This window comes from Lutra lutra, chromosome 13 (genome assembly GCF_902655055.1).
Source record: "Lutra lutra chromosome 13, mLutLut1.2, whole genome shotgun sequence".
Lineage (NCBI taxonomy): Eukaryota > Metazoa > Chordata > Mammalia > Carnivora > Mustelidae > Lutra > Lutra lutra.
The window spans coordinates 24,253,201-24,267,326 of NC_062290.1; the positions used below are offsets into that span (position 1 = coordinate 24,253,201).

A 14,126-nucleotide genomic window follows, 5' to 3' on the forward strand; every position below is an offset into this window, starting at 1 on the left:
ATACGTGGGATAAGATGTTGAGACTCTTGGCATGATCTGCAAATGTTTAATAGCTCAGCATAATATTATGTAAGCTGTGTTCAAGGAAAATTTCAAAACAAACAGAAACATGACTAGCAGATGTTTGTGAACTGTTGTATTGAAAGAGTCAGAGAGGGCGCCTGGGTGGCTCAGTGGGTTAAGCCGCTGCCTTCGGCTCAGGTCATGATCTCAGGGTCCTGGGATCGAGTCCCGCATCGGGCTCTCTGCTCAGCGGGGAGCCTGCTTCCCTCTCTCTCTCTCTCTGCCTGCCTCTCTGTCTACTTGTGATCTCTTTCTGTCAAATAAATAAATAAAATCTTAAAAAAAAAAAAAGAATGAAAGAGTCAGAGAGATTTAACAGAAGTGAGAATTTAGCTCTATTTTGAATCAAATGAAGTGATATATTGGTCCTATGTAACCTGAGATCTGGCGACAAGGACTGAAAGATTACATGTGTGTACTCGTGTGTATAAATACATATGTCCATTGTTATTAGTTAAAAAGTTAAATTTGGGGGGTATCAAACCTTGAAAGTAGAAGTTAAGGCATAAGCTATGGGCTTCTAGCTCTCCATTTTCAATGCAACTTTCCAATTCATATTCATTCCCTTTGCATTTGAGATCTTCTGTTCTAAAGAATAAAAATGTATTGAGAATTAAGATGGCAGAGCTGTAGGGGGACCCTATGTTTGCCTTGTCCCTCAAACACGGCTAGATAAATATCAGATCTTCCAAATACTCAAGAATAGATCTGAATACTGAGAGAACAAAATGCAGAACTAGAGGGAGAAAACACTGTAGTAGGTAGGAGGTGCAGAGGCATGGTTCTGGAGATCTTTCCATAGAAACCTGGCAGGCCAGTGGAGAGTGGCATGATATATTCAACATGCTGGGAAAAATAGGCAGCCAAGAATACTTTATCCAGCAAGGCTAGCATTCAAAGTAGAAGGAGAGATAAAAAGTTTCCCAGACAAACAAAAACCAAAGGAGTTCCTGACCACAAAATCAGCCCTATAAGAAATACTAAAGGGGACCCTCTCTGTGGGACTGAAAGACCAAAAGTAACAAAGACTAGAAAGGAAGAGAGAATCTCCAGAAGCAGCAAATTTACAGGAATACAATGGCATTAAATTCTTATCTATTAATTATAACTCTGAATGTAAATGAATGAAATGCTCCAGTCAAAAGATATAGGGTATCAGAAGAGATAAAAAAACAAGACCCATCAATATGCTCCTTCCAAGGAACACATTTTAGACCTAAAGTCCCCTCCAGAGTGAAAATGAGGGGATGGAGAACCATCTATCACGCTAATGGACATCAAAAGAAAGCTGGAGTAGCCATACTTATATCAGATATGATAAATATTAAACCAAAGACTATAACAAGAGATGAAGAAGGGCACTCTATCATAATTAAGGAGTCTATCCAACAAGAAGATCCAACAATTATAAATATTTATGCCCCCAACATGGGAGCCCCCAAATATATGAACCAATTAATAACAAAATAAAGAAACTCATTGATAATAATACAGTAACAGTAGGGGATGCTAAAGCAATCCTTATGCAGCAATGGGCAGATCATCTAAGCAGAAAATCAACATGGAACCAGTGGTTTTGAATGACACACTGGACCAGATGGACTTAACAGATATACTCAGAACAATTCATCATAAAGCAGGATAATATATATTCTTTTCAAGTGCCAATGGAACATTCTCCAGAATAGATCACATACTGGTCACAAATCAGGCCTCAACAAGTACAAAAGGATTGAGATCATACCATTCATATTTTCAGACCAGCATGCTATATCAACTTGAAGAAACCACAAGAAAAAACCTGGAAAGATCATGAAGATCAGGAAATTAAAGAAGAAATTTAAAAATGCATGGAAGCAACTGAAAATTAAAACATTGTAGTAAAAAACCTTTGAGATAAAGTAAAAGCAGTTATAAGAGGGAAGTAAATAGCAATACAGGCCTACCTCAAGAAGCGAGAAAAGTTCCAAATACACAATCCAATCTTACTCCTAAAGGAGCTAGAAAAGGAACAGTAAATAAAGCCTAAAGCCAGAAGAAAAGGGGAAATAATAAAGATTAGAGCAGAAATAAACAATATGAAACAAACAAAAAACAATAGAACAGATCAATGAAACTAATAGCTAGTTCTTTGAAAGAATTAATAAAACTGATAAACTCCTATCCAGACTTATCAAAAGAAAAGGAGAAAGGATAAATTAAATCATGAAAGAAAGAGGAAAGATCACAACTAATACGACAGAAATAGAAATAATTATAAGACAATATTGTGTATTATATATTACATGCCAACAAATTGGGCAATCTCGAAGAAATGGATAAATTCCTAGAAACATACAAACTACCAAAACTGAAACAGGAAGAAATAGAAAATTTGAACAGACCCATAACCAGGAAAGAAATTGAACCAGTAATTAAAAACCTCCCAACAAAGAAAAGCCCAGGGCCAGATGGCTTCCCAGGGAAAGGGTTTTGCCAGACGTTTAAAGAAAAGTTAATACCTATTCTTCTCAAACTGTTCCATAAAATAGAAATTGAAGAAAAACTCCAAACTAATTCTACAAGACCAGTATTACCTTGATCCCAAAACCAGACAAAGACCCCCCCCGCAAAGAGAAGAATTACAGGCCAATCAATATCCCTGATGAACGCAGATGTAAAAATTCTCAACAAGATAATAGCAAATTGAATACAACAGTACAGTAAAACAGTTTTTCACCATGATCAAGTGGGATTTATTCCTGGACTGCAGAAGTGGTTCAATATTCACAAATCAATCAGTTGATAAAAGAAAGGATAAGAATTATAGGATCCCTTCAATAGATGCCAAAAAAGCATTTAATAAAATACAGCATACATTCTTGATAAAAACCCTCAACAAAGTAGGGATAGATGGAACATATCTCAACATCATAAAGGTCATATATGAAAGACCCACAGCTGATACCATCTTCAAAGGGGAAAAAACTGAGAGCTTTCCCCCTATGGTCAGGTATAAGACAGGGATGCCTGCTCTCACAGTTGTTATTTAACATAGTACTGGAAGTCCTGGCCTCAGTAGTCAGACAACAAAAATAAAAGGCACCCAAATCAACAAATAAGAAGTAAACATTCACATTCACAGATGACATGATACTTTAACCAAAAAAAATTACTAGAACCAGTAACGTGAATTCAGCAAAGTCACAGGATATAAAATCAATGTACAGAAATCAGTTGCATTTCTATACACCAATAATGAAGCAGCAGAAAGAGAAGTCAAGGGATAGATCTCATTTGCAATTGTACCAAAACTGTAAGATACCTATGACTAAACCTAACCAAAGAGGTAAAAGATCTGTACTCTGAACACTATAGAACACATAAAATATATTGCGGAAGGCACAATGAAATGGAAAAACATTCCATCCTCATGGATTGGAAGAACAAATATTGTTAAAATGTCTATGCTACCCAAAGCAATCTACACATTCAGTACAATCCCTATCAAAATACCACCAGCATTTTTCACAGAACTAGAACAAACAGCCCTAAAATTTGTATGCAAAGAGAAAACACATCAAATAGTCAAAAGTCTTGAGAAAGAAAAGCAAAGGGGTGCCTGGGTGGCTCAGTCAGTTAACTGTCTGCCTCAGCTCAGGTTATGATCCCAGGATCCTGGGATTGAGCCCTGGGTTGGGCTTCCTACTCAGTGGAGAGACCACATGCCCCCCTCCCTTTGCCCCTCCCCCACCATGCTCACATGATCTTTCTCACTTTTGTGTACTCTCTCTCAAATAAATAAACAAAATCTTAAAAAAAAAGAAGAAGAAGAAGGAGAAGGAGAAGAAGAAAACCAAAGCTGAAGGCATCACAATTCTGGACTTCAAGCTCTATTACAAAGTTGTCATCATCAAGATAGTATGGTACTGGCACAAAAGCAGACCCATAGATCAACGGAGAAGAGTAGAAAATCCAGAAACAGACCCACAACTATGTGGTCAACTAATCTTTGACAAAGCAGGAAAGAATGTCCGCTGGAAAAAAGTCTCTTCAACCAATGGTGTTGGGAAAACTGAACAGCCACATGCTGAAGAATGAAACTGGACCATTTCCTGACACCACACACAAAAATAGACTCAAAATGGATGAAAGACCTGAATGTGAGATAGGAAACCATCAAAATCCTAGAGGAGAACACAGGCAGAAACCTTTTAAACCTTAGCCATAGCAGCTTCTAACTAGACACATCTTCAGAGGCAAGAGAAACAAAAGCAAAAATGAACTATTGGGACTTTATCAAGATAAAAAGTTTCTACACAGCAAAGGAAACAGTCAACTAAAAGGCAAGTGACATAATGGGAGAAGATATTTGCAAATGACATATCTGATAAGGGATTAGTATCCAAAATCTATAAGGAACTTAATCAAATTCAACACCCAAAAATAAATAATCCAGTTAAGAAATGGGCAGAAGTCATGAATAGACATTTTTCCAAAGAAGACATACAAAATAGCTAACAGACACATGAAAAGTTGCTCAAGATCATTTATTATCAGGGAATTACAAATCAAAACCATGATGAGATACCACCTCACACCTGTCAGAATGGCTGAAACTAACAGCACAGGAAACAAATGTTGGTGAGGATGTGGAGAAAGAGGAACCGTCTTACACTGTTGCTGGGAATGCAAACTGGGACAGCCCCTGTGGAAAACAGTATGGAGGGTCCTCAAAAAGTCACAACAGAATTACCCTGTGACCCAGCAATTACATTACTAGGTATTTACCCAAAGGATACAAAAATACTGATTTGAAGGGGTAGGGGCACATGCTCCCCAATGTTTATAGCAGCATTATCAATAATAGCCAAATTATAGAAAGAGCCCAAATGTCTGTCAACTGATGAATGGGAAAAGAAGAGGTGGCATATATATACAATGAAATATTGGTCATCAGAAGGAATGGAATCTTGTCATTTGCTGCAATGGTGATGGAACTAGAGTGTATTGTGCTAAGCAAAATAACTCACAAAGACAAATACCGTATGATTTCACTCATATGTGGAATTTAAGAAACAAACCAGAAGAACATAGGGGAAGAAAAACAATTAAAAGAGAGAGGAAAGCAAATCATAAAATATTCTTAACCATAGAGAGCAAACTGAGGGTTGTTGGAGGGAAAACAGTGGGGGATGAGCTAAATGGATGATGGGTGTTAAGGAGGGCACTTGCTGTAAATAGCACTGGGTATTACATGTAAGTCATGAATCACTAAATTCTACTCCTGAAACCAATTTTACCATATATGTTAACTAACTAGAATTTAAATAAAAACTTGAAATCAACAAAAAAATAAAGAATAATGTTCTTAACTATCCTGGCAATAGCAAAATGGTCAGGAAGGTTTATTACCAGGGCTTATTGGTGATCACTTTTAGGAAAATGCTATATAGGTATCAAATGTTTTTATTGTCACTGATTTGTGAAATAAAAAATGTTGATGGTTTGTAGACATGTAGGCAGCTCAGTTGCTCTGTTATTGAGAAAAAGACATTACTTTTAAAAAACTGTGGGGAGGGGCACCTGGGTGGCTCAGTGGGTTAAAGCCTCTGCCTTCGGCTCAGGTCTTGATCTCAGAGTCCTGGGATCGAGTCCCACATCGGGCTCTCTGCTCAGCAGAGAGCCTGCTTCCTCCTCTTTCTCTGCCTGCCTCTCTGCCTACTTGTAATCTCTGTCTGTCAAATAAATAAATAAAATAAAAAAAAAAAAAACTGTGGGTGCAGCGTGATTTTTCTGGACTGATATTTAAGACCAATTCTAAGCACATAAGGGAAAAGATACATTACTGAAAATTTTTTCAGACATTTTACCATGGTTCATTTTGGAAAAGATTACACACCATGAATAAGGCTCATTGGTACTGGATTAAGAACTCCTCAAGAGTAGGTTCTAAGGGACAAAGTCCCCAGTGGCTCAGAGGAACAGAAGTAGAGCACTTTTGTTCTCATCACCCTGAATAATAACCAGCAGGCCACCAGGGTCTGGACTGATGTCCTTTTGGAAGGTCATTATTTTAATATCAGAAGTTTAATATCAGAAGTTTTTGATGCTAATATAAAAACTTAAAAGCATGTTTTAAATTTAATTTTATTGCTTTTGTGACCTTACTGGATTTTAACTTGTATACTTGTTTTAGTTTTGTGTTTTTCTAAGATTTGTAACAAAAATATAGCTTGTTCTATATTTGTACTGTTGGGTCCATTATCAAAGGAACGAGACTGAGACAATGTGAAAGTTATGCAAAGCCTTATTCTACGCCAAGCATTAGAAGTTAGACTGACCAGCCAGGGGCAGACTGACCGGCCAGGGCTCTCCGAAGAGAGTGACCACCCCTTGGTCTTACAGGCTAGTTTTATAGGGCACAACCGCAGACATCCACATATGTGGCTTTGGCTGATTGGATGTTTCCTACCTGTGTGTTTTAGTAACGGTTACCCGGAACCGATACTAGTAACTGCTGAGGCATTTATTAAACAACAAAATGGGCTTGTTTTAGGTATGTGTTTTAGCAACGTTACCTGGAACCCGTATCAGTAACTGCTGAGGCATTTATTAAACAACAAAATGGCTACCTAGGCAACATGGAGTCACTATGGCTAAGTAGGCCCAGGCAGGCCTTAGGGGTTTAACAGGTTTTAATGTGGAATTGGCCCCAACAGTACATACTTACTTATGAAAATATTTTGGAGGCAGGTAAGAATAGTTTACTTTTTTAAAGGGTATATATATGTTGACTTTGAGAAAATCTGATTTGTACCTATATATTAAATTTAGAGTCTAGATATTCATGGAAGTGATTTCTCAATTCTGTATTTCACTTCTTCCCCTCTTATCAAAAATCTGAATGTTTTTTTTAAAAAGTTCTGATTAATAATGATATGGAGCTGAAGGAGTTTGTACTATATTATAATGAGAATGGTTTTCTTAGGTTCCTTATAGTGTGGCTAAAAGTTTTAGAAGGATAATTTCATAAATGATGAAACAACAAAAAAATGTATGTATGCACACAGACACACAGAGCTAGCTAGTTAACAATATGGTCTGAATATGTGCCCCCAGGATAAAAACTTTGTAATTAAGTAACATATTTAGGGAGAGTTTGGTGGTTCTTACTTTTTTAGTTAATTTTAAGCATTTGCTAATGGTACTAAAATAGTTTTTTTAAAGATTTATTTATTTATTTGGGGGAGAGAGCACATGAGCAGGAGGGGAAGAGGGAGAGGGAGAGAGAGCTTCAAGCAACATGGGACTCCATCTCACAATACTGAGATCATGACGTGAGCCGAAACCAAGAGTCCGACACTTAGCCGACTGCGCTACCCAGGCACCCTGGCACCAAAATATTTCTGACTTCTCAGACTTATGTCACTTATACTTATTTATATTGTGATCACCCTCTGTTTTCTGAACATATTCGTCTCTTACTGTTTTTATCTCTGTGGACTATATACTCTGCCCATTTCCTCACTCTGATGAGACAAGTGTTTGCCAAGTGACCCAAGATGGTGCTCCAGTGTAATGGAGACTAAACAGGCTGTGGCCCTTGTTTTTCTTCTTTTCTTTTCTTTTTTCTTTCCTCTCATCTCCTCTCCCCTTCCCTCTCCTTCCTTCCTTCCTTCCTTCCTTCCTGTTCTTGTTGTTCCTCCTCTTCCTCCCCCTTTCTTCTCCTTCTTCTTCTTCTTCTTCTTCTTCTTCTTCTTCTTCTTCTTCTTCTTCTCCTTCTCCTTCTCCTTCTCCTCCTCCTCCTCCTCCTCCTCCTCCTCCTCCTCCTCCTCCTCCTCCTCCTCCTCCTCCTCCTCCTCCTCTTCCTCATGATGTGGGGGAGGGGCAGAGAGAGAGAATCTCAAGCAACCTCCACCCTGAGCACAGAGCCCGATGTGGGGCTCAATCTCAATGACCATGAGATCACTGTTCCAAAATCAAGAGTCTGACACTTAACTGACTGAGCCATGCATGTGCCCCATTATTTCAGTATAAACAGGTTTTTGGGAAAATCAAATGGAAAAGCAAAAGTAAATAGGGAAATAATGCGGTTTCTTTTGATTCCTTTGTTGGATGTTAATTTCTCCCTCACTTATGTTAGAGAGTTTCACAAATGGAAACATCCATAGAAGCCAGGGGTTCCTGCTTTTATCTGGGAGACCTCCCAGTGAAACTTCTTCTACAAGCATTTTACTAGACTATGTATCAACACCTAGTGGCAGAAAACTCCTTGTGTCATATTCTGGTACCACACCTTTCTAATTGCCTGTCATTTTTACCATGTTGATTAGAAACATGACACCCGGGATGCCTGGGTGGCTCAATGGTTTAAAGCCTCTGCCTTCAGCTCAGGTCATGATCCCAGGGTCCTGGGACTGAGCCCCACATCAGGCTCTCTGCTCAGCAGGGAGCCTGCTTCCCTTCCTCTTTCTCTGCCTGCCTCTCAGCCTACTTGTGATCTCTCTCTCTGACAAATAAATAAATAAAATCTAAAAAAAAAAAAAAAGAAATATGACTCCTAGAAAACTTTATCAGTTGGCCCTTATTTTGTCTTGTGCAACTTAGGAGAATGTATTCTTCATCTTCATGTGTCAGCTTCTCTGAGGATTTGAAGAGGGACATCAATAAGACTGAAGTTGAGCTCATGGCACAGTTTCTTGTGTCTAAGGGTTTTGAGTCTCACGGTCATCATTGTTACGTTTCCCATCTAGGTTGTCAGCATCCCTTTTAAAAAGTAGAGCTGTTATCCAGAAATGGACGAGCTATTTGGAGTATAGTCTGACCACATTAGAGTAAAAAGGTTCACATGTCCTGCATACATTTTTCTTAACTTGAGATTGCATTTATGCTCTGGACACTGCAATTCCTTTCTTATTAGGAAATACGGAATGTGATTTTTAAAAATGGCTTCATTTTTATTAAGTATTAGACTTGAGTGTCTTTATTTTAATTGACTGTTGCATAGAATGAGCGGGTGTTGCTCTGAACATTTTTTCCCCCTGATGTATAGTCATGGACTACATTGTGATTCTTGGCAAAAGGGAGAGTTGTTGGTCTTCTTGAGTCCATTGCTGTGTAGTCCTGAGCTTTGTGAACTCTCGGGTAGAGCTGTGTTCTCCTTTATCACCAGGTCACCCTGCTCCTCCTACGTGGATGAGGACTGTGACTCGTTGGCCCTCTGTGACCCTATGCAGAGGATGAATTGTGAGGTGGACAGCCTTCCCGAGAGCTGCTTTGACAGCGGCTTGTCTACCCTGAGAGACTCCAACGAATATGACTCGGAGGTGGAATACAGGCACCAGAGGGCACCTCAGAGGTCACATGGCACACAGGAGAGCTTTGGGGGTGATGCTTTAGATGTAGACATAAGCCCCAGAAATCACTGTCTCCTGGGTCGTACCATCTATAGAAATCTATCACCCTGTTTGACTTGTATCTGTCATGGGAATACGACTTAAAAATTATAAATATGAAATATAGTCAGTTTTAGAATGTATTTTTCTTTATCAGGGTAGGGAGAAATTTTCACAGATTACCATTTGGGGCTACTCTGTTCCATAACAGAACTGACTATAGATTCATCTGCATATTTTTCTTTTCTTTAATCCATAATATATATGTGTAATGAGAGACTTTGTTTTTTAATGGCTGACTAAAAAAAATAATAATAATAACAAAAAACAGTTTCCTGATATAAGGGATGAAGAGACGTTTGGTGCTGAAGGTGTGGCTGCCATCTTAGACTGGAAACCCCAGGGGTCCACTAGTAAGGGCAGCATCGTCAGTTCTTCAAGAAAGCCCATCTCAGCTCTGTCACCACAGGTAGGTAGTTTCTGGGATATTTTATTCATGAACACTGTGAATTTTCAGTGCCTTATAACTTATTAGGAAGACAACTGGCCCGACCTTTGTCACCCACTGTGGCTTTGTCCCCCTAGACAGACATGGTGGATGGTGACCATAAATCTTCCAGCTCACAGAAGGCTTACCAGATTGTGCTTGCTGGGGATGCTGTAATGGGGAAGTCTAGTTTCCTTACGAGGCTCTGCAAGGATGAATTTCGAGGAAATACAAGTGCCACCCAGGGTATGGTTCCTTCTCCAGTTGGTAATGGGGAAATGACCTTCTTTCAGCTTGATTTTATTTTCCATAGAAACTATATGCACAGAACTCTCTGTATACATATATAATATATAGGGGTGTGTGCATGTGTATGTGTGTATCCTTATCTACAGATACTTTAGGAAAAAACTTTAGGAAAAGAAGACTGACAAAGGACAGAGGTATCCATTTAGCCAGTCAGAGCAGCCAAACCAAGCTTAGAGCCAGAGATGACAGATTAATTTATTCAGCAGACATTTCCTGAGTTCTCCTAGGAGCACGATACCTCTGTAAGTGCTAAGGGCACACAATGAACGGAGGCAACTAAATCCCAGCCTGCAAGGAAACTTCACCCCAAAGGACAGCAATGGGTGAAAAAAAGATGAAGTTTGGAGAGAGGTGCAGTTTTACACAGGGTGACTGGGGAAAGCTTTTCTGATAAGCTGTCACTTGGCAAAGTGACATTGTTGATGGCCACTTTGTCATGGTCAAAATCATAGCCGGGTGTATGATCCCTTCCCCTCCTTTACAGCAGAATACATGAGTAAGCAGTTCTGAGAACAAGAGAGGAAGTGTCCTGATTTCCAAAATTTGCATACTAATCAGTAAAAGGAGTTGAAGGCTTTCAAATTATCGTTCACCTTTCTTCTTTATCTAAAGAGTTCTTATTTTGATGATGAGAAATATTAGAACAGATTGATTATAGCCTCTTCACAATGGGCGTCTTTGTAAATTCATGGTTCTTCGTCATATCCCTGAAGATAACAAATCTGCAAGTTCACTTTGATTTGGTTCCTGAAAAGACCACCATGTCTTGTTCGGTTGCTCAAGAGCATGGTGTATATGCACACCTCCCACGTATCCACACACTGATACATGCACATGTACACACGTCCACATGCACACAAGCACACACACATAAACACGCAGAGACATACTGACTTCATGTAATCACACGGACAAAGAGAATGTAGATTTTCCTTTTGTCTGTAGCCGAAAGCCTTTCCCAGCTCAGCCAACCTGCAGAGGGTGCCTCTGTGCGCACATGTGTGTTCTGACTTGTAATTAGTGTTTGAAGGTCGCTCTCCTTGAAGGCTGCATTCATCCCTCTCTACCTCATTGAGCTTTGGCTTATTGGCTTTTGTCTTATCTACAGAGGGCTTGAGAGTCAAAACCGGTGAAATTATTTACATCATGGTCCCCACGTTCTCCTGTTATTCCCTTTCAGGAGTCGATTTTCAGATGAAAGCTCTCTTTGTGGACGGAGAGTGCATAGTCCTGCAGCTCTGGGATACGGCTGGTCAGGAGAGGCAAGTGCTTCCCACAGAGCTGTGGGCTCACCTTCGGTCTGCATGGACGAGCCTTGTTGGGATGCTTGGTGGTTTTTGATGCTCATAATCCTATAATTATAATACACTGTGTAATTACATAGTGCGTTAGGATTTGGGGAATGTTTGTATGTCCCCCATTCTTTCCTCCTTCATTTACCTGTCAGTTGTGTGTGGAGGTCTTCAGGCTTCCTCTGAGCTGCTGCTCAGTTGGGAAAAGGAGAATGCCTTTTCTGAATGAGGGAACGTAGGCGAGGCAGCACTCCTGGAATGCAGTGTCGGTGTGAGGAGGCACTTAGCCAGGCTCAATAAAAGACAGAAAAGGGAATCTGTCAGCTCCCCTCCATTCAAGGGCAGAGGCACCAACTAAGTAGAAGACTCGTGTCTGGTGACCTTGCCTTCTCCTGCATGCATTGCCGATGACCAGAAGGATCAAGTGTAGGTTTTATTCCTGCCTAACTCTTCGGGAATAGCATCTCTCCAGTTGCTCAGCTAGCGAGTATGGGCTGCGTACCCATATGTGCCCGTCCCAGGCACCATTTAGGATCCAAAGATTCAACAGGAAACAGATATAAATCCACAAAAGCTGCTTACAGGGAGCTCGCATTCTCTAGGACACTGAGACTTTCAATATTTAAAAACATTTGTAGTCGACGTGGCCTTTTTAAAGATGCTATCCAGTGTTGCAGTTGGTTTAGAGTTGGGACATGCACACAGGGGTGTGCTCTTGTGCTAGCAAACCGGCCAAGTGCCGTGTGTGTAAAGCTGGCATGCTGTGGCACTCCACGTCGTTAGGCCCTCTTTCGTGTCACACCCCCCAGTGCTCCCTCCCCACCCCCAGACCACAGTGTTCTCTCTCGGGCCTCTCCTTCCCTCCTTCCCTGTGTCCCACACATGGGCTTGGGAGCTTGTTGCTGGGGCTGAAATTTTTAGAAATTATACGCTCAGCCTTGCCCTGGTTATACTTTGGGTTCGTAGATATTCTTGGAGAAATTGTTTGGCTCTCGTAGATCATACCCCAAATTATTCTGTTACCCTCCACTGAGTCATTCCAGCCCTCTGAGGTGGCTCTGTCCCTGTGCCAAGTTGCCATGAGATTCTTCTAAATGGAGGCTTATCTTAGAAAAGGAGAAAAAAAGTGAGAATGAAAGAGATGAAGAAGGGGTAGCACCTGACCAACAGACTGGTTAGAACTGGTATTTACACGCTTTCCTCTTCGCCAGGTTCAGAAGTATCGCCAAGACTTACTTCAGAAGAGCAGATGGCGTTCTGCTGTTGTATGATGTTACGTGCGAGAAAAGCTTTCTCAATGTTCGAGAATGGGTGGACACGATCGAGGTAAGATATCAAAACACAGCAACAAACAAAAAACTACACGGGCGTCATGGGCCATCTTAGAAGATGCGGTTTCTTTTCTTTGTTGACGTGCGCACCATTAGAGAGCATTGACTGGGTGTGAGGGGGGAGTGTCTCATGGCACTTGGCAGTATTGGTCTCTTCCTCGGTAGCCGGGCGAGTTTCCCCAGAGCCGTGGATACCACGGAAGGGAGCTTCTGGGAATAAAACTTCTGGTTTTCTTACAGATAAAATCAGAACCCGTCTGGAAGTAACTGCAAATGTGGGCAACCTGAGAAGCAGCAGCTCGTAATGCCTGGGGTGGTGTGTATGTGACTGGGTGTGCACGGGGCCCCCATGTGTGCCGGATATGAGCATGTACAAGGCCCAGCTCTGTTAGCACCTGTGTCCTCAACCTTATTCTGGTGGTAATTTGGATGCCCCTGAAATACCAAGTGTTTTGGTTTTTTTTTTTGTTTTGTTTTGTTTTGTTTTTTTAGAGTCTCAAAAATCAGTAAATTTTTTTTTTAAGCAAGTGGTATCTTAAACATGGTGACAACTGTGCTGCCTTTTTTGTTGTTGTTGTTAAGTGAGATAGTGTCTTTTGTCTGAGGAGCTTTCATATCCTTTGGTTTCATGGTAAATAATTTCTAGAAGTAGGAAATTATTTTGACCATACTTAGTGTGCTGCCAACGGGTTATTAATTAACATAAAATTCAGTTCAATCTGTGGTTGAATATACTCTCTTGGAAAAAAAAACTAGTGGCTAATAGAATTTTTCAATTAAGTGTATTATCTCTAATTTTTAACAGGCATTAAACAGTGCAGCAATGACTAAACAGAGAATTGATTGCTGTATATCAGCTTAGCTTCTAGAGTCTTCCATTGGGCCTATTTTATACCCTGTAAGAAAATAGAATTATATTCTCTTTCTAACTGAAAAAATGATTTGAGAAATGACAAAGAAATGTGCATTTTGTCCTAGCGGAATATCATGACCTAAAATTATTATAAATATGAGGCAAGTGTGTTGATGTTTATGTAGCATTTTTACTTCACAAAATTTCCACATGTTATATACATCTTTGTAACATATCTGAGGAAAGAAGTAAGAAGTGTAATGTTACTCTCATTTTTTATGAGAAACCGGAGTTGGAGAAAGTGTATGACCCTGGTTTGTGGCTATTTAGAGGGGAGGGGTTGAAGGGGGCCTTGGATCTCCTGAGTCAGCCCTGGTTGCTGCTGTGATAAAGAGCCAGAGTAAGCAGCAGGTT

The 14,126-nt window shown here is 40.2% G+C and overlaps 1 protein-coding gene across 1 annotated transcript in view; it reads left to right on the plus strand.

Moving 5' to 3' along the window:
* LOC125082946 (ras and EF-hand domain-containing protein-like) overlaps positions 1–14,126 on the plus strand; it is a 66,504-nt gene that overhangs the window by 39,841 nt on the left and 12,537 nt on the right. Inside the window, 5 exon segments of the mRNA XM_047698876.1 lie at positions 9,218–9,453; positions 9,773–9,909; positions 10,026–10,173; positions 11,417–11,498; positions 12,740–12,854. Of these exon segments, the coding sequence (XP_047554832.1) occupies positions 9,218–9,453; positions 9,773–9,909; positions 10,026–10,173; positions 11,417–11,498; positions 12,740–12,854 (718 nt within the window).